The sequence below is a fragment of the Pristiophorus japonicus genome, chromosome 9 (assembly GCF_044704955.1).
Source record: "Pristiophorus japonicus isolate sPriJap1 chromosome 9, sPriJap1.hap1, whole genome shotgun sequence".
NCBI lineage: Eukaryota > Metazoa > Chordata > Chondrichthyes > Pristiophoridae > Pristiophorus > Pristiophorus japonicus.
The window spans coordinates 186,861,734-186,883,506 of NC_091985.1; the positions used below are offsets into that span (position 1 = coordinate 186,861,734).

Genomic DNA, 21,773 nt, shown 5'->3' on the forward strand with positions numbered 1-21,773 from the left:
CGGAACACGTCAACTCGCTGAGCGCGCTCTGCGCATGTCTCGGATCCCCGGATGTTGACGGTTGGTGAAGGAACTGCAAAATGGCGGTAAGTGATCGACGGTGGGGGGAGAGTGTCGCGGGGGGGTAGATTATATGTCCACCCTCTCCACACCCTCTTCCCCTCCCTCTCAGACAGTGTGTAACCCGGGGGTGGGCCCAGTGAGATCAGACAGTGTGTAACCAGGGGGTGGGTCCAGTGAGATCAGACAGTGTGTAACCCGGGGGTGGGTCCAGTGAGATCAGACAGTGTGTAACCCGGGGGCCCAGTGAGATCAGACAGTGTGTAACCAGGGGGTGGGTCCAGTGAGATCAGACAGTGTGTAACCCGGGGGTGGGCCCAGTGAGATCAGACAGTGTGTAACCCGGGGGCCCAGTGAGATCAGACAGTGTGTAACCCGGGGGCCCAGTGAGATCAGACAGTGTGCAACCCGGGGGCCCAGTGAGATCAGGCAGTGTGCAACCCGGGGGCCCAGTGAGATCAGACAGTGTGTAACCCGGGGGTGGGCCCAGTGAGATCAGACAGTGTGTAACCCGGGGCCCCAGTGAGATCAGACAGTGTGTAACCCGGGGGCCCAGTGAGATTAGACAGTGTGTAACCCGGGGGCCCCAGTGAGATCAGACAGTGTGTAACCCGGGGGTGGGTCCAGTGAGATCAGACAGTGTGTAACCCGGGGGTGGACCCAGTGAGATCAGACAGTGTGTAACCCGGGGGTGGGTCCAGTGAGATCAGACAGTGTGTAACCCGGGGGTGGGTCCAGTGAGATCAGACAGTGTGTAACCCGGGGGTGGGCCCAGTGAGATCAGACAGTGTGTAACCCGGGGGTGGGTCCAGTGAGATCAGACAGTGTGTAACCCGGGGGTGGGCCCAGTGAGATCAGACAGTGTGTAACCCGGGGGTGGGTCCAGTGAGATCAGACAGTGTGTAACCCGGGGGTGGGTCCAGTGAGATCAGACAGTGTGTAACCCGGGGGTGGGCCCAGTGAGATCAGACAGTGTGTAACCCGGGGGTGGGTCCAGTGAGATCAGACAGTGTGTAACCCGGGGGTGGGCCCAGTGAGATCAGACAGTGTGTAACCCGGGGGTGGGTCCAGTGAGATCAGACAGTGTGTAACCCGGGGGTGGGTCCAGTGAGATCAGACAGTGTGTAACCCGGGGGTGGGCCCAGTGAGATCGGACAGTGTGTAACCCGGGGAGAATTCTGGTGATTTTCTGTAAGCCCAGAATGGCGGGACAGAGATCTGAGGAAAAGGATAAAATCAAACAGAAATACTGGATATGTACTTTGCTGAAATGTTGGGAAAGCACTTTACACTCCATTCCATTTCACAACATTAATATTTTTCTCATTTTCTGCCCTGTCATAATTAGCTCTCCCCCTGGTGAATGGCAGAGTGACTGAGAGAGTTCCACAGCTGGAAGGAAACAGGGATTGTGGACTGAGGAACAACAGCACGTGAACCAGCGCAGGATTGTGAGAGCACCAACCAGTGAGCCCCTTCCGATTGAAAGTGCTTCAATAGATCGACTGGGGAGGAAGGTAAGAGAAAGTGCCATTTACTCAGATACACACCGGTCCTGTAGACAGTACACACAGGTTACACAGTCAGACAGGAAATGAGACTGGGAGAGTCTGACCACCGAGCACAATTATCCAGCATGAGGCCGTGTAATGGGATGTGAAGTGAGATCAGTTTCTGTCTCTAAACACAGTCACAGTGAATCTTGTGTGTGTTTTAGAGTAAAGGGCTTTGATCTAAGAGGTGACTCCAGTTTGAGGCAGAGCCCAGCAGATGGACCGGTCTCTGTACATTAGCTGCGGCTGCACTCACACCGACACCATCAGAACTCAATGTTCAAATATTTCCCATCTGGTGAGAAAGCCAATGGAAAGATTGAAGTGGAAGCACAGAGACAATTCACTGATCACGATGCACAGACCCATCTGAAAGACCAGCACGGCCTATCACCCATAGAATCAATTATTCATTCATCAACATTTAGAATTATAAGAAAATATATTGATAACTACTAATATTGAAGCATTGATCACTTGAGATATGTAGTATTCTAATATACTGAAACACAGATATGGAGAGTTGCAATTTATTGATTGGCGTCGTACTTGACTCAGAGATGAACTTCCGAGCCTATATTCCCACAATCACCGAGTACACTTAATTCCCCCTCCATAATATCGCCGGTCTCTACCGTTTCCTCAGCTCATCTGCTCAAACCCTCATCCACGCCTCTGATCGGCCTCACACCTCATACTCTCCATAAACTTAAGCTTAAACTTAGGGGGCATAGTTTTAAGGTGGTTGGTTGAAGGATTTGAGGGGGGGCTTTTTTACGCAGAGGGTTGTGGGGATCCGGGACTCACTGCCTGGAAAAGTGATGGATACAGAAACCCTCACCACTTTTAAGAGATGGTTGGATAGGCACTTAAAGTGCCGTAACCTGCAGGGTTACGGACCTAGAGCTGCTAATTGGGATGAGAGGAGATCACCTCTTGTTGCCCGGCACAGGTATAATGGTAAGTGCTGCAGGGAATCGAATACAACCAGGGTGATCTGGACCAATTTCGATCGCCTGGATGAGTAGGAGAGAAATTTTCCCAGTTTTTTTTCCCTAAATTGGCCTGGGTTTTTACCTGGTTTCTGCCTCTCCCAGGATATCACATGGCTCTGGCTGGGGTGAAGTGTAGAATGTTTTGGTACAAGGGGTGTCGCAGTTGTGTGAGGCGGACTGGTCGGGCTGGGTGCTATTTACCTTTCCGCCATTGTTTATTGTTCATAGGTTTATATGTAACCTTCAGGGCTGCTGACCGAGGGCCGTGCGGCTCTTTGTCGGCTGACTTGTACACGATGGTCCGAAATGTCCTCCTTCTGTGCTGTAATAACATAGAAAATAGGTGCAGGAGTCGGCCATTCAGCCCTTTGAGCCTGCACCACCATTCAATGAGTTCATGGCTGAACACTCTTGCCCGTATTCTTACTCAAGAACACAAGTAGCAGCAGCAGGAGTAGGCCATACGGCCCCCCCCATCTGCTCCGCCATTCAGTAAGATCTCTATTCGATAGAGAATTTCAAAGATTCACAACTCTGAATGATGAAATAGCTCCTTCTCATAGTCTTAAATGACCGATCTGTTATCCTAATACTAGGACCCCTAACTCGAGCCGATCCAGCCCTTGTCAATTGCTCTAAGAATTTAATATGTTTCAATGATATCAACTTCCGTTCTTCTAAACTCCAGAGAATATAGGCCTATTCTACTCAATCTGCCCTCAGCCCTCTCATCCCAACTTGTACCAATCTCCGTTCACCCATCACCCCTGAGCTTGCTGAACTACATTGGCTCCTGCTCCATCAATGCTTCGCTTTCAAAATTCTCATCCTTGTTTTGAAATCTGTTCAGGATCTTGCCCCTCCCTATTGCTGTAATCTCCTCCAGCCCTACAACCCTCAGAGATCTTTGCATTACTTCAATTCTGGCCTCTTGAGCAGCCCCAATTTTCATCCCTCCAATATTGGTGGCCGTACCTTCAGCTGCTGATGCTATAAACTCTGGAATTCCCTCCCTAAACCTCTCCACCTTTAAAATGCTCCTTAATACCTACTCTTTTGAACAAGCTTTTCGTCACCTGTGCTAATATTTCCTTATGTGACTGGGTGTCAAATTTTGTTTGATAACGGTCCTGTGAAGTGCCTTGGGACATTTTACTATGTTTAGAGTGCAATATAAATGCAACTTGTTGCTGATAACTGAAGATATTTCAAATTGTAATATAACAAAACTACAGGCATGGGGAATTGCACTAGATTAATAACTGCAGAGGAAGAAGATTGTTATGTATTGCTAATAGCGTGAATTCTTTTAACTTGAGGTGCCCCTTGCACATTAGCTACCACACAGGCTTAAAAAAAATAAGAACATAAGAATTAGGAACAGGAGTAAGCCATCTAGCCCCTCGAGCCTGCTCTGCCATTCAATAAGATCATGGCTGATCTGGCTGTGGACTCAGCTCCACTTACCCGCCCGCTCCCCGTAACCCTTAATTCCCTTATTGGTTAAAAATCTATCTATCTGTGACTTGAATACATTCAATGAGCTAGCCTCAACTGCTTCCTTGGGCAGAGAATTCCACAGATTCACAACCCTCTGGGAGAAGAAATTCCTTCTCAACTTGGTTTTAAATTTGCTCCCCTGTATTTTGAGGCTGTGCCCCCTGGTTCTAGTCTCCCCGACCAGTGGAAACAACCTCTCTGCCTCTATCTTGTCAATCCCCTTCATTATTTTAAATGTTTCTACAAGATCACCCCTAATCCTTCTGAACTCCAACGAGTAAAGACCCAGTCTGCTCAATCTATCATCATAAGGTAACCCTCTCATCTCCGGAATCAGCCTAGTGAATCGTTTCTGTACCCTCTCCAAAGCCAGTATATCCTTCCTTAAGTAAGGTGACCAAAACTGCACGCAGTACTCCAGGTGCGGCCTTACCAATACCCTATACAGTTGCAGCAGGACCTCCCTGCTTTTGTACTCCATCTCTCACGCAATGAAGGCCAACATTCCATTCGCCTTCCTGATTACTTTTTGGGATTCATTCACAAGGACCCCCAGGTCCCTCTGCACCTCAGCATGTTGTAATTTCTCCCCATTCAAATAATATTCCCTTTTACTGTTTTTTTTCCCAAGGTGGATAACCTCACACTTTCCGACATTGCATTCCATCTGCCAAACCTTAGCCCAATCTCTTTGCAGCCTCTCTGTGTCCTGTACACTACCCGCTTTCCCACTAATCTTTGTGTCATCTGCAAATTTTGTTACACTATACTCTGACCCCTCTTCCAGGTCATCTATATATATTGTAAACAGTTGTGGTCCCAGCACCGATCCCTGTGACACACCACTAACCACCGATTTCCAACCCGAAAAGGACCCATTTATCCCGACTCTCTGCTTTCTGTTTGCCAGCCAATTCTCTATCCATGCTAATACATTTCCTCTGACTCCGTGTACCTCTATCTTCTGCAGTAACCTTTTGTGTGGCACCTTATCGAATGCCTTTTGGAAATCTAAATACACCACATCCATCGGTACACCTCTATCCACCATGCTTGTTATATCCTCAAAGAATTCCAGTAAATTAGTTAAACATGATTTCCCCTTCATGAATCCATGCTGCGTCTGCTTGATTGCACTATTCCTATCTAGATGTCCTGCTATTTCTTCCTTAATGATAGTTTCAAGCATTTTCCCCACTACAGATGTTAAACTAACCGGCCTCTCGTTATCTGCCTTTTGTCTGCCCCCTTTTTTAAACAGAGGCATTACATTAGCTGCTTTCCAATCCGCTGGTACCTCCCCAGAGTCCAGAGAATTTTGGTAGATTATAACGAATGCATCTGCTATAACTTCTGCCATCTCTTTTAATACCCTGGGATGCATTTCATCAGGACCAGGGGACTTGTCTACCTTGAGTCCCATTAGCCTGTCCAGCACTACCCCCCTAGTGATAGTGATTGTCTCAAAGTCCTCCCTTCCCACATTCCTGTGACCAGCAAATTTTGGCATGGTTTTTATGTCTTCCACCTTGAAGACCGAAGCAAAATAATTGGGCTTGGCAGAGCAAGATCTTGCTCCAATGGCAAGGGGAACCCAAGATGACTGGATACCAGGCTGTGCTGCATGTTTCCTCTGGCACTGATTCTCACTGGAATAGGTTCAGGAGGATGGGAACCTATGCAGGGAGACAGAGGGAACAAAATTGAGACAGAAGCAAAAGATAGAAAGGAGAAAAATAAAAGTGGAGGAAAGAGAAACCCAAGGCAAGAAAACAAAAAGGGCCACTTTACAGCAAAATTCTAAAGGGGCAAAGTGTGTTAAAAAGACAAGCCTGAAGGCTCTGTGCCTCAATGCAAGGAGTATTCGGAATAAGGTGGACGAATTAACTGTGCAGATAGCAGTTAACGGATACGACATGATTGGCATTACGAAGACATGGCTCCAGGGTGATCAAGACTGGGAACGCAACATCCAGGGGTATTCAACATTTAGGAAGGATAGACAGAAAGGAAAAGGAGGTGGGGTGGCATTGCTGGTTAAAGAGGAAATTAATGCAATTGTAAGGAAGGACATTAGCTTGGATGATGTGGAATCGGTATGGGTGGAGCTACGGAATACCAAAGAGCAGAAAATGCTAGTGGGAGTTGTGTACAGGCCAACAAATAGTAGTAGTAAGGTTGGGGACAGCGTCAAATAAGAAATAAGGGATGTGTGCCCTAAAGGTACAGCAATTATCATGGGCGACTTTAATTAACATATAGATTGGGCTAACCAAACTGGTAGCAATGTAGTGGAGGAGGATTTCCTGGAGTATATTAGGGATGGTTTTCTTGACCAATATGTCGAGGAACCAACTAGGGAGCTGGCCATCCTAGACTGGGTGATGTGTAATGAGAAGGGTCTAATTAGCAATCTTGTTGTGCGAGGCCCCTTGGGAAAGTGTGACCATAATATGGTAGAATTCTTTATTAAGATGGAGAGTGACACAGTTAATTCAGAAACTACGGTCCTGAACTTAAGGGAAGGTAACTTTGCCGGTATGAGGTGCAAATTGGCTAGATTAGATTGCAAATGATACTTAAAGGGTTGACGGTGGATAGGCAATGGCAAACCTTCAAAGATCATATGGACGAACTTCAGCAATTGTACATCCCTGTCTGGAGTAAAAATAAAACGGGGAAGGTGGCTCAACCGTGGCAAACAAGGGAAATTAAGGATAGTGTTAAATCCAAGGAAGAGGCATACAAATTAGCCAGAAAAAGCAGCAAAGCAGAAGACTGGGAGAAATTTAGAATTCAGCAGAGGAGAACAAAGGATTTAATTAAGAAGGGGAAAATAGAGTACGAGAGGAAGCTTGCAGGAAACATAAAAACTGACTGAAAAAACTTATATAGATATGTGAACAGAAAAAGATTAGTGAAGACAAACTGAGGTCCCTTGCAGTCGAATTTGGGTGAACTTATAATGGGGAACAAAGAAATGGCAGACCAATTGAACAAGTACTTTGGTTCTGTCTTCACAAAAGAAGACACAAATAACCTTCCGGGGACCGAGGGTCGAGTGAGAAGGAGGAACTGAAGGATATCCTTATTAGGTGGGAAATTGTGTTAGTGAAATTGATGGGATTGAAGGCCGATAAATCCCCAGGGCCTGATAGTCTACATCCCAGAGTACTTAAGGAAGTGGCCCTAGAAATAGTGGATGTATTGGTGATAGTTTTCCAGCAGTCTATCGGCTCTGGATCAGTTCCTATGGACTGGAGGGTTGCTAATGTAACTCCACTTTTTAAAAAAAGAGGGAGGGAGAGAGAAAACGGGTAATTATAGACCGGTTAGCCTGACATCAGCAGTGGGGAAAATGTTGGAATCAATCATTAAGGATGAAATAGCAGCGCATTTGGAAAGCAGTGATAGGATTGGTCCAAGTCAGCATGGATTCATGAAAGGGAAATCATGCTTGACAAATCTGGATTTTTTGAGGATGTAACTAGTAGAGTGGACAAGGGAGAACCAGTGGATGTGGTGTATTTGGACTTTCAAAAGGCTTTTGACAAGGTCCCACACAAGAGATTGGTATGCAAAATCAAAGCACATGGTATTGGGGGTAATGTACTGACGTGGATAGAGAACTGGCTGGCAGACAGGAAGCAGAGAGTCGGGATAAACGGGTCCTTTTCAGAATGGCAGGCAGTGACTAGTGGAGTGCCGCAGGGCTCGGTGCTGGGACCCCAGCTGTTTACAATATATATTAATGATTTAGATGATGGAATTGAGTGTAATATCTCCAAGTTTGCAGATGACACTAAACTGGGTGGCAGTGTGAGCTGTGAGGAGGATACGAAGAGGCTGCAGAGTGACTTGGACAGATAGAGAGATTTTTAACCAATAAGGGAATTAAGGGTTATGGGGAGCGGGCGGGTAAGTGGAGTCCACGGCCAGATCAGCCATGATCTTTTTGAATGGCGGAGCAGGCTCGAGGGGCTAGATGGCCTACTCCTGTTCCTAATTCTTATGTTAGGTACTGCATTGGTTAGAGGCAGAGTTCATCTCCCTGTACGATGTCCCATCAAACATTGCAGAACAGGTACAGCACGGGGTTAGATACAGAGTAAAGCTCCCTCTACACTGTCTCATCAAATCTTATTGAATGGGGAGCGGGCTCGGGGGTCCGGGTGGCCCACTCCTGCTCCTATTTCTCATGGTCTTATGTACGCAGCATGCCCCGCGGAGAGAATGTGCCGCACCCAGACTACAGGAGCTCAATGCGCAGGCGCGGGCCCTGGCTGTGTTTGGAGCATGCGCGGTGCATGGAATGGCGGAGACGACATGTTTTGGGCAGGCTCCACAGAAGTGTCCTTTTCAGTGGGACCGAGCAGAGTAATAGACCAGCGGGGAGCCGGGGGGGCTTCATAAACAATTGGTGCCCGCCGCAAGCCTGGAATAATAACTGGAATATCGGCAGTTGCAGCTTCGGGGCTTTCTCCCGATCACAGGCCCAGCCGAACGGTGGCCATCTTGGTGCAGGAAGGCAGGTTCAGTGCTCCGCCATCTTGATTCAGTGAGTAGCACAGCGCATGCGCGTCCATCTTGGTACTGGAACTGTACCCGGCCAGAGTCAGTACCTTCAGGGGAGGGTAACCAGTGAGTGTCGAACTGAACCCAGCCAGAGTCAGTACCTTCAGGGGAGGGGAACCAGTGAGTGTAGAACTGAACCCAGCCAGAGTCAGCACCTTCAGGGGAGGGGAACCAGTGAGTGTAGAACTGAACTCAAAGAGAGTCAGCATCTTCAGCGGGGGAGAGGGAAACCAGTGAGTGGAACTGAATCCATCTAGAATCAGCACTTAAGGGAACGAGAGGGAGGGGAACATAAGAAATAGGAGCAGGAATAGGCCATACGGCCCCTCGAGCCTGCTCTGCCATTTAATACGATCATGGCTGATCCGATCATGGACTCAGGTCCACTTCCCTGCCCAATCCCCATTACCACTTAATCCCTTATCAGTTAAGAAACTGTCTAGCTCGGTATTAAATTTAATCAATGACCCAGCTTCCAAAGCTCTCTGAGGCAGCGAATTCCACAGATTTACAACCCTCTGAGAAGAGAAAGTCCTCCTCATCTCAGTTTTAATTGAGCGGCTCCTTATTCTAAGTTTATGCTCCCTAATTCTAGTCTCCCCTATCAGTGGAACATTCTTTCTGCAACGGCCTTCTCAAGCCCCCTCCTAATCTTATACGTTTCGATAAGATCACCGCTGATTCTTCTGCATTGCAATGAGTAGAGGCCCAACCTCCTCACCCTTTCCTCATAAGTCAACCCCTCATCTCCGCAATGTACCTAGTGAACCTTCTCTGAACTGCCTCCAAAGCAAGTATATCCTTTCATAAATATGGAAACCAAAATCTTTATGCAGTATTCCAGGAGTGGCCTCACTAATAGCCTGTATCACTGTAGCAAGACTCTGCATTTATACTCAATCCCCTTTGCAATAAAGGCTACGATTCTATTGGCATTCCTGATCAATTGCTGTACCTGCATGCTAACCTTTTGTGTTTCATGCATAAGTACCCCCAGCTCCCACTGTACTGCAGCACTTTGCAATTTTTGTCCATTCAAATAATAACTTGCTGTTTGATTTATTTCTGCCAAAGTGCATGACCTCACACGTTCCAATATTAGACTCCATCTGCCAAATGTGTGCTCACTCACTTAGCCTGTCTGTGACCTTTGCAGGTTTTTTGTGTTATCCTCACACATTGATTTTTCTCCCAGCTTTGCATCGTCGGCAAACTTGGCTACGTTACACTCAGTCCCTTCTTCCAAGTCGTTAATATAGATTGTAAATAGTTGGGTCCCAGCACTGATCCCTGCAGCACCCCACTAGGTACTGATTGCCAACCCGAGAATGAACCATTTATCCCGACTTTCTGTTTTCTGTTAGTTAGGCAATCCTCTATCCATGCTAATATATTCCCCCCCAAACCGGTGATATTTTATCTTGTGTGGTAACCTTTGATGTGGCACATTGTCAATGCCTTCTGGAAGTCCAAATACACCACATCCACTGGTTCCCTTTTATCCACCCTGTTCGTTACATCCTCAAAGAGTTCCAGCAAATTTGTCAAACATGACTTTCCCTTCATAAATCGATGGTGACCCTGTCTGACCAAATTATGCTTTTACAAATGTCCTGCTACTCCTTCCTTAATAATGGACTCAAACATCTTCCCAACCACAGATGTTAGGCTAACTGGTCTATAGTTTCCTGCTTTTTGTCTGCCTCCTTTTTAAATAGAGGCGTTGCATTGGCAGTTTTCCAGTCTGCTGGGACCTCCCCAGAATCCAGGGAATTTTAGTAAATTACAATGCTAATTCCCGGTCTCGTCCTCCTAGATTTCATAGAGTGCATAAGGGACGGGTTCCTTGAGCAGTATGTAACTGAACCAAATAGCGGGCAGGCTATTTTGGATCTGGTCTTGTGTAATGAGACAGGATGAATAAACATTCTTCCAGTAAAGGATCCCCTTGGAATAAAAGCCCATAGCATGGTTGAATTTCAAATTCAGATGGAGGGTGAGAAAGTTGGAATTCAACCAGTGTACTCAGCTTAAATAAAGGAGACTTCAAAGGAATGAGGCTGAGTTGGCTGAAGTGGACTGGGAAAATAGATTGAAGTGTAGGATGGTTGATGAACAGTGGTGAACATTTGAGGAGATATTTCACAACTCTCAAGAAAAATATATTCCAGTGAGGAGGAAAGGTCGTAAGAGAAAAGATAGCCCTCCGTGGCTAACAAAGAAATAAAGGACCGTATCTAATTAAAAACAAGGGCATACAATGTGGGCAAAACTAGTAGGAGGACAGAAGTTTGGGAAGCATTGAAAAGCTAACAAAAAATGAATCAAAAAATGATTAAGAAAGGGAAGATAGACTATGAAAGTAAACTGGCACAAAATATAAAAACAGATAGCAAGAGGTATATATAGGTATATAAAAAGGAAAAGATTGGCTAGAGTAAATGTTGGTCCCTCAGAGGACGAGACCGGGGAGTTAGTAATGGGGAACATGGAGATGACACAAAATATTTGTTCAGAATTTCTATCAGTCTTTACGGTAGAGGACGCTAATAATATTCCAACAGTGGATAGTCAAGGGGCTACAGGGGGGGAAGGAACTTATCACAATCACTAAGGAGGTGGTACTCAGTAAGATAATGGGACTAAAGGCGGTTAAATCCCCTGGAACTGATGGCTTGCATCCCAGGGTCTTAATAAAAGTAGCGGCAGGGATAGTGGATGCATTGGTTGTAATTCATCAAAATTCCCTGGATTCTGGAGAGGTTCCAGCAGATTGGAAAACTGTCAATGTAACACCCCTATTTAAAAAAAGGAGGCAGACAAAAAGTAGGAAACTATAGACCAGTTAGCCTAACATCTGTGGTTGGGAAAATGTTGGGGTCCATTATTAAAGAAGTAGTAGCAGGAAATTTGGAGGACAAAAATTCGGTCAGGCAGAGTCAGTATGGATATATGAAGGGGAAGTCATGTTTGACAAATTTGCTGGAATTCTTTTGAGGATGTAACGAACAGGATGGATCAAGAAGAACCAGTAAATGTGATGTATTTGGACTTCCAGAAGGCATTTGACAATGTACCACATAAAAGGTTACTGCACAAGATAAAAGTTCACGGTGTTGGGGGATTGCAAAGTGCTGCAGTACAGCGGGCCTGGGGGAACGTGTGCATGAAACACAAAAGGTTAGTATGCAGGTACAGCAAGTGATCAGGAAAGCCAATGGAATCTTGACCTTCATTGCAAAGGGGATGGAGTATAAAAGCAGGGAAGTCTTGCCACAGTTGTACAGGGTATTGGTGAGGCCACACCTGGAATACTGAGTGCAGTTTTGGTTTCGATATTTACGAAAGGATATACTTGCTTTGGAGGAAGTTCAGAGAAGGTTCACAAGGTTGATTCCAGAGATGAGAGGGTTGACTTATGAGGAAAGGCTGAGTAGGTTGGGCCTCTACTCATTGGAATTCAGAAGAATGAGAGGTGATCTTATCGAAAAGTATAAGATTATGAGGGGGCTTGACAAGGTGCATGCAGAGATGATGTTTCCACTGATCGGGAAGACTAGAACTAGGGGGCATAATATTAGAATAAGGGGTCACCCATTTAAAACTGAGATGAGGAGAAATTTTTTCTCTGAGGGTTGTTGATCTGTGGAATTCACTGCCTCGGAGAGCTGTGGAAGCTGAGACATTGAAAAAATTTAAGACAGAAATAGACAGTTTATTAAATGATAAGGGGTTATGGAGAGCGGGCAGGGAAGTGGACCTGAGTCCATGATCGAATCAGCCATGATTGTAATCAGTGGGGGAGCAGGCTCGAGGGGCCGTATGGCCTACTCCTGCTCCTATTTCTTATGTTCCTACGTACTAGCATACCCCCCGCCCCCTCCCCACGGCGAGGATATTGGTTCCGGCGGTGTTGAGGTGTAAGCCGTCTGGCCTGTAGAGGTCCCACCTCCCCCAGAAGTAGTCGCAATGCCTCAGGAAACTAAAGCCCTCCTGCATACACCATCTCTCCAGTTACGCATTTATCTGCTCTACCATCCTATTTCTGTACGCACTAGCTCGTGGCACCGGGAGTAATCCGGAGATTACTACCTTTGAGGTCCTGCTCCTAGCTCCCTAAACTCTGCCTGCAGGACCTATCCCTCTTTCTACCTATGTCATTGGTCCCGATATGGACCACGACCTCTGGCTGTTCACCCTTTTCCCCCCAGAATACCCTGCAGCCGCTCGGTGACATCCTGGACCTGGTACCTGGGAGGCAACATACCATCCTGGAGTCACGTCTGCGGCCGCAGAAACACCAGTCTGTTCCCCTGACTATTGTATCCCCTACCACTATAGATCTTCCATTCTTCTTCCTCCCCCCTGTGCAGCTGAGCCACCCGTGGTGCCGTGGATTTGGCTCTGGCTGCACTCCCCAGAGCCACCATCGCCCTCACCGGTACTCAGAACAGAGTACCGGTTGGAGAGCGAGATGGACTCGGGACTCCTGCACTACCTGCCTGGTCCTCCTCTTCTGTCCGGTGCTCACCCACTCCCTCTCTGCCTGCACACTCTAAAGCTGCGGGGTGACCACCTCTAGAAACGTGCTATCCACAAGTTCTCAGTCTCACGGACGCACCACAGTGATTCCAGACGCTGCTTAAGCTCCAAAACACACAGCTCGACTTGGTGCAGCTGGAGACACCTCCTGCACACGTGGTCGTCCCGACTGCACGAAGCATCCAGGATTTCCCACATGCCACAGGATGCGCAATCCACGGGACTGGGCTATCCTGCCATCCCTCGAGTTACACTCGGAACGATCAAGTAGAACCAAACTCTAAACCTTAGAAAAACACACCCAACAACTACTCAGCAATCAGTTGATTTAACTCACCTTTATTTAAAGACTAAGTACGAACTTAACAGAGAAAAAAAACCTTTAGGGGAGGAGAGGGAGGGGAACCAGTGAGTGTAGAACTGACCCCAGCCAGAGTCAGCACCTTCAGGGGAGGGGAACCAGTGAGTGTAGAACTGAACCCAGCCACAGTCAGCACCTTCAGGGGAGGGGAACCAGTGAGTGAAGAACTGACCCCAGCCAGAGTCAGCACCTTCAGGGGAGGGGAACCAGTGAGTGTAGAACTGAACCCAGCCGCAGTCAGCACCTTCAGGGGAGGGGAACCAGTGAGTGTAGAACTGACCCCAGCCAGAGTCAGCACCTTCAGGGGAGGGGAACCAGTGAGTGTAGAACTGAACCCAGCCAGAATTGCTGGTGAAAACTGGGAGTGTTGGAGAAACAGTCTTGAAATGTCTGTTGATTTGGATTTCATCACAGCAGGAGGGACTATGTGTGGGACAGTGATTTACAGCTTTGCAAGAACAAGAGAGGAAAGAATGTTCCATGGAAACTAGATGTGTCTATCCTGAATTTCTGTCTTGTACTGACAGTGATGAGTTTTGTTATCTCCTTTTACAGCGTATTAGAAGGGGAGATTTTCAGACAGGAAACACAAACCAAACAACACGTCAAGATCTGCCGGAGTCAATCGATTCATCAGGATGTGAATATCATCGGCCTTTGAAAGTGGAAGATGAAATGTTTGTCTGTTCTGCCTGTGGGAAAAGATTTCAAACATCAGTGTGACTGGAAAAGCACCAAGACACACACACACCCGAGTGAGAGTGTTCCAGTGCACTGACTGTGGAAAGAGCTTCAACCAGTTGCACAGCCTGAATAAACATCGCACCATTCACAGCGGGGAGAAACTAAATGTATTCTGTGTGTGGGCGAGGCTTCAACTGATTGTCCAACCATGGAGAGTCACAAGGATACCCGCACCACGGAGAAACCGTGGAAATGTGGTGACTGTGGGAAGGGATTCAGATCACCATCTCGGCTGGAAATTCATCGACGCAGTCACACTGGGGAGAGGCCATTCACCTGCTCTGAGTGTGGGAAGGGATTCACTACATCATCCACCCTGCTGATACACCAGCGAGTTCACACTGGGGAGAGACCATTCACCTGCTCTGAGTGTGGGAAGGGATTCACTCAGTCATCCAAACTGCTGAGACACCAGCGAGTTCACACTGGGGAGAGGCCATTCACATGCCCTGTGTGTGGGAAGGGATTCACTCATTCATCCGACCTGCTGATACACCAGCGAGTTCACACTGGGGAGAGACCGTTCACCTGCTCTGAGTGTGGGAAGGGATTCACTACATCATCCACCCTGCTGATACACCAGCGAGTTCACACTGGGGAGAGACCGTTCACCTGCTCTGAGTGTGGGAAGGGATTCACTCAGTCATCCAAACTGCTGAGACACCAGCGAGTTCACACTGGGGAGAGGCCATTCACATGCCCCGTGTGTGGGAAGGGATTCACTCAGTCATACAACCTTGTCGTTCACCAGCGAGTTCACACTGGGGAGAGGCCGTTCACCTGCTCTGTGTGTGGGAAAGGATTCACTCTGTCATCCAACCTGCTGATACACCAGCGAGTTCACACTGGGGAGAGGCCGTTCACCTGCTTTGAGTGTGGGAAGGGATTCACTCATTCATCCACCCTGCTGAGACACCAGCGAGTTCACACTGGGGAGAGGCCGTTCACCTGCCCCATGTGTGGGAAGGGATTCACTCGGTCATCCCACCTGCTGACACACCAGCGAGTTCACAAGTGACTGCAGGGGTTGGAATGTGCTGTTATTGCTGCTTTTAATCACATCCCGACTGAACCATGTTCATTCTGACAGTTGGGGTTTGTTTCTGCTGATGTTAATAACCCTATAACTGGGCTGAACTTTAACATTCTGGATATATTGCTGATTGTGTTCTCGGGGCTGTAGTGTCCATGTGTGTTATCTTTCCCCTTAATTCAGTGACTCACAACAGAAATTCAATTTGGAATAAAATTATAAACTTTTACTTTAATTCTAAATTGATCTTTGGTACAAAATCTACAATAGTGTGTGAAAGTTTCTACTGAATAAAATCTCCAATTAGAAAGAGCTTGCTGACAATTCTTACTGACTTGCACATTACACACAGTGGCCCCTCCATTATCCACCAGAAAGAAGGGGAATGGGAATTGGCGGGAAATCAGTGTCCCCAAATGTTGCCCCTCCTGTCTGGTGTAGCGATACCCTCGGCATGGGAATGGAGACAAGTCCAGACCAAAACTGTACGCAGTACTCCAGATGTGGTCTTACCAACGCCCTGTACAGTTGTAGCAGGACTTCCCTACTTTTATACTCCATCCCTCTTGCAATAAAGGCCAGCATTCCATTTACCTTCCTGGTTTCTTGCTGTAACGACATACTAACTTTTTGAGTTTCATCCCCAGATCTTTCTGTACTACAGCATTTTGTAATTGTCACATATAAATAATTTACTTTTTTATTTTTCCTACCAAAGGGAATAACCTGACATGTTACCACATTATAGTCCATCTGCCAGATTTTTGCCAGCTCATTGAGCCGATCTATATCCCTTTGTAGATTATTTGCGTCCTCCTTGCAACTTGCTTTCCCACCCATCTTTGTATCATCAGCAAATTTGGCCACATTACACTCGGTCCCTTCATCCAAGTCATTAATATAAATTGTAAATAGTTGAGGCCCCAGCACTGATCCCTGCGGCACCCCACCAGTTACTGATTGCCAACCAGAGAATGACCCATTTATCCTGACTCTGTTCTCTGTTTGTTAGCCAGTCCTCTATCCATGCTGATATATTACCTCCAACCCTGTGAACGTTTGTGGATAGCTGAACGGAATATATGGAATTAAGGACAGTAAAGTAAATGGGATATATGAAAATGTATAAGCCATGGAAGAATAGCTGGGAGAATGTCAGATTGCAAATAGTGCAACATCAGCATAGCTAACAGTCTGTCTCAAGGTTTCAAGTCACTAATCCTGCCAATAATATATAATTGTAACATGAAATACATCTGCAGAATTGCAAGGTCTCAGTAAATAGTCACACCATTAGATTGAAACATTTAGAGGCAATACTTGAGCTTTCAAGAAGAACATCTCATATAGATTGACTAATGAGTGGCTGAGTTAGACTGTCAATCCATTTGTATTTTGTTATCTGATTTCAAAACTGTATAACTGTTAACGCTTTACGATGTAACTTCACCTATCCGTAGGGAGTGTGTACGCTCTATCCAGAGAGTATATCTTCTGTCTGATAGGTCTTACTGGCCGGTAATAAAGACTGCTTTGTTCAAAGCACAAGAGGTATTCGACTCAGTAATTTTACTGAACCAGATTGAGGTAAAAGAATCCAGGAATTAACATTTGGTGTCAGAAGTGGGATCTCAACGGACGACTGCCGAAAACTTGCGAATTAAGAGCCAGACTAGCCTTGGACGAGACGAGGGGAAAATGGCCACTGGAGTGAGTATGATTTCAATACTGCTCCAGTTTCCCCCGGTTTCAAAAGTCTGAGGAAAGTTTAGCCACTCGCTGGTTCTCAGGTAGTGTCTGAACGAGATCCAGGACAATCTGGTGAATACCTTTCAAACTTAGAATAGGGATAGAGATAGGGAAATTGTGCGATGACGCAAACCAAGCGGCGACTTGGAAAGGGAAAGATAGTTAGAGCTAGATAGGGATAGATGATCAATCATGGATCCAAAAAAAATTAATAGGAAAGAAAAGAGACTCTTGTGAATGTCTGTTTAAATGAGAAATGCTTCTGTGACTTTTACTGTAAAAAAAAAAGCCGGGGAGTTGTGGTTTGTTTTATCTCAAACAGAATGAAAGTTTGTTTTAACCCTTCGTAGTGTTGTCCTGTATGTGGGAAGTTTAAGAGTGTGAACCTTATTGAATTACGTATATTCGGATGATAAGTTGCGGAGCCAGGAAATGCCCAAAGGATAGATTTGTTAAAAAAAGAAAAAATTACATGGTCCCGGTGGTTTAAAAAAAAAGAAAAACTTGTTGAAAGCAAGCATTCAGAGAAGGCACAGCAAAACAACTGAGATGGATTCAAAAGGATTTAAAAAAAAAAATTATATTAAATAACACGACCTTGAGGCTGGAACAATTGAGATAACGAAAAGCAGTCCACAGCCTACATGCCAGACTTCTCTCTAGTTATAAAAAAAAGTAACGTACTAAATAGGTGCTGAAAGAAAAAAATGTTCTGAGATTTTAAATTATGAAAAATATAAAATCACTCCTGTCCAATTGGCAGAAAAACTCCATTAAATTAGGGCTTTCATTGACTGATTGAATTTAAACTGCGCAGTAACGCGAAAGGATAGGGAAATTTGGAGACTGAAAGAAATTAATTGAGGCTCATAAGAAATCAAAATTAGAAAATTAGGCTCACAGGGAATAAAATGGGGATTTAAATAGAAGATAGGTGTTCAACTCAGGTACGACGTCGACCTTGTATATCACTTGGCCCGTCTAGGCTCTGATTGAATTTTAAAAAAAAAACCCGCAGCAACTCGGAAGGTAGGGCCGACGCGAACGCGCGGCCGAGAGAAGGGCCGAAGCGAACGCGCAGTGACGTAAACGCGCAGTGAAGCGAACGCGCAGTGACGTCAACGCGCAGTGACATAGACGCGCGGTGACGTAAACGCGCAGTGACGCCGACGCGTAGTGACGCAGAGGCGCAGCAACGCGAATCGCGAAAGTCAGTGCTAATGGCAGTAAGTCTGTAAGTCTTAAAGTGTTTAGAGTTTTAAGTAAAGTTTTAAGTATTGAAATCGCGCGGTGACGCGAACCGCGCGGCGACGCGGGTAAGTGTTAGAAGTCTTTGTCTATTTTGTAAATCGCGCGGCGACGCGAACCGCGCGGCGACGCGGGTACGTGTTAGAAGTCCTTGTTTACCTTTTAAAGTTAAAGTATCTTAACTCGCGCGGCGACGCGAGCCACGTGTCGACGCGGATCGCGCGGCGACGTGAACTGCGAGGCAACGCGGATTGCGCGGCGACGTGAACTGCGAGGCGACGTGGTAGTTTAGTATTGAGATCGTGCGGCGACGCGGACCGTGCGGCGATGCGGGTAAGTGTTAGCATTAGTAAAGTTTGGTTATTTGGAGTTAGTTAAAGTCCGTGTTAGTTCTGTAAAGTCTGTGTCTATTTTTAAGTTTGTTTAAATTGCATGATGACACGAACGCGTAGCGACACAGTAATACGAGGGGCAGTGTGAAAATGGGTAATCAGTTAGATAAAACCACGGATGCGGATAATCCGCTACAAAAGTTATGTGAGGAATTCCCTGAAAGAGCTGAAGACTTTAGAAAATTATCAGGAGCCCTGAACAAATTATTAGGGGATGACCAGTGGCCTCTAAGTGACACTAGAAGCGTAGAGGTAAAAAAAAAAGCACAGGGATTAATTTGGAGAAGGGGACGAGGAAAAGGGGATAAAAAAATTTAATTGCAACCTGGCGACATTATTGTCAGAAATTAAAAGATGCATCACTTCTATCGAGTTGGCAAACAAATGCTATTAAATTAGGACTTGCATTGACCGAGGGAACACATGTTAAAACTGTAGATGTCTTTAAAAAAAAAAGAATGAATGTGCGCACGAGAAACTTGCTAAGAGATCCTCTGGGACCTCTGAGAAAGGTATTGATCAACTACAAGTTAAAATGGCTGGCTTTGTGTTAACCGAGGCTGATGATGAAATTGATGAGTGGCCACTGACTCAGCGCCCAACGGCGCCTCCCGCACCCCCTGGCCTCTTGCTCCAGTCCTCTTCCCAACACCCTCCACCTAACACTCCGGTAAAAAGAGTTAGGAACAACCACATATCACCAAAGCAACAAACCCAAACTGACTCCTCATCCTCTGATAGCGATTCGGATCCCCAGTTTACAAGCAATATAGCCGAAAGGACCAGATCTCACACTCGAAAGGGCAGAACTATATCTCAACATCACAAACAGTCCCGTAAATCTTCTAGTCAACCTACCAGTCCAAGTTGTGAAAGACATAGCAAACACCCCCGCCGATCGAGACGCAGAACTGTCAAGCAGTCAGACAGCTCTGAAACATCCACCGGCCTAGAAATGATTTCCAAGATCCCAAAGTCCCGACACCAATTCCCTGTCAGACCAATGCCAAACCCTGATGCACAACAAGCTGAAGACCACCTCTCTATAGATGTCTGTGATCTTCAAACAACTATTTGATTGCTCACGCTATCCGGACAGATGGAAAGGGCAGTTAGATATTATTGGCAGAAAAAGAAAGGGGAGGGGGGAGGTGCGCCCCCAACCCGGGTCAAGACTGAATACGTGACTAGAAAGGAAGAGCCATCTCGGGAGGAAGGATCAATAGAACCGTAGTGTGGCATACAGGATTGGATGGATAAGCAAGGATACGGTTATACTAAACAACCAAACGGCCCGAGCCCTGCTAATAAACCTCCCTATTGTCCCCGGCATGGTATGGGAAGAGGCCGGGACTGGGTAAGAGGAATTGACTGTTTTAATTGTGGGCAGGAAGGACATTGGAATAAAAATTGCCCCTACCGTCAGCATGGAAAAGGAAGAGGAGGAAGAGGAAGGGGGCAAGGGGGGAGAGGAGGATCTTACATTAACTTCTCCCAGAACAACTCCTTTGGTCAATTGTCCCCCGATTGACTACGCAGCTTGATTGTGCAGGGATCCTCCCCGGACGACGAACCCATTCTGAATGAGTGGCAACCCTTTTTGATAGATACGGGAGCCTTCATGTCTTCTGTACAATCAAAGTTAAACTCCCTGCTTCTACTGAAACACAGGAACTTTCAGGATTCCTGGGACAAATCTCGACATTCCCAGTGTCAGAACCGGTTAAAATGGGTTACCAGGAAGAATCGGTGGAACATCGAGTTGTTATCACAACCAATCTGGACTGTAACTTGATGGCTAGAGACCTCCTTTGCAAATTCCAGTTGCATTTGGAGTGTGGAGATAATGGGATTATTGTAAAACAGGAAACCCTTAAGCGGCAGTATTGTACCACTAGAACCCCTCAGTGGTGGTCTCTGGACCTACCGCAGGCACCCTATCACGTGACCCTAGCATACGATCCCAGTGTAAAGAATCAGGACCTGCAGAACTTTTATCAGGATCACGAAGGGGAAGTGAAGGGAATTCTATTAAGGGCTAGAGTGACTGGACTAGAAAGAGAGGCAGATTTTGTGGAAGTGGATAAGAATCTGTAGAAACAGCCCCTAACAATGGCACCGCATATTGCTCGTGAAGTATTAGCCCCTCACCATGCTAAAGATTTGGGAGTTATGGTACACAAGGCCATAGATGAGGCTGACCCTACCAGCCGGGATGTGCAAATCGTAAAACATGGCCGAACAGTCCAATTTAATGGGGACCCCGAGAAAGTATTAACAACTCTACGGCATCATACTGGCTCGGACATACCTGATTATGTGGATCCTCATGTGTGGGCAGAGGACCCCTTCCAAGTGGGTTATACTCCCATTAATTGAGATCCCAGTGCAGGGCAATGTGGACTGGCCCTCTATCCGACAGAACCCACTGAAATCACAGGCAATCCTAAACTGACTTTTCGGCACTGTACTGCAATTAATCCGGCCTGTTTCTTACTGAGCCACCCCAAGATGAGGAAGAACCCAGTCATGATTGCTTATCTTTAATTTAAGAGGCCACATCAGTCAGGGAAGATTTAGTTGATGGAAGATCCAGACTGTATTCTTACTGAGCCACCCCAAGATGAGGAAGAACCCAGTCATGATTGTTTATGTATGTTAACGAAAGTACTTCTATTAATCCAGAAGATACACGAATCTCAGGATACGCCATAGTAAACCAGGAGAATCAGGTCTTGGAATTCTGCTCAACAATTCGCCCTCACCCAAGCCTGTATCTTGGCCAAAGATCTCAAAGTCAATATCTATACCGACTCTAGGTATGCCTTTGGGGTGGCGCATGATTTCGGACAATTATGGAAAAATAGGGAATTCCTAACCTCACAGGGGAATGAGATATCTCAAACAGCTAGTATCTGATTTGTTGCAAGCCCTCATGTTCCCCAAACGCATTGCCATTGTCAAATGTACCGCCCAACCTACCGGAAATTCTCTGGTTGATATAGGGAATCGTTGTCCTGA

The 21,773-nt window shown here is 46.3% G+C and overlaps 1 protein-coding gene across 1 annotated transcript; it reads left to right on the forward strand.

The window, feature by feature from the left end:
* The first annotated feature begins 35 nt into the window (after positions 1–35).
* LOC139272785 (zinc finger protein 432-like) lies at positions 36–16,911 on the forward strand. The gene is made up of 3 exons (XM_070888897.1): positions 36–86; positions 1,409–1,577; positions 14,142–16,911. Exon 3 carries the CDS (start codon positions 14,479–14,481, stop codon positions 15,346–15,348), a length of 870 nt encoding a protein of 289 aa, XP_070744998.1. The 5' UTR covers positions 36–86; positions 1,409–1,577; positions 14,142–14,478; the 3' UTR covers positions 15,349–16,911.
* The last annotated feature ends 4,862 nt before the right edge of the window (positions 16,912–21,773 follow it).

Coding starts and splice junctions, on each gene's coding strand:
- LOC139272785 (XM_070888897.1), top strand. CDS start 14,479: ATGGAGAGTCACAAGGATACCCGCACCACGGAGAAACCGTGGAAATGT.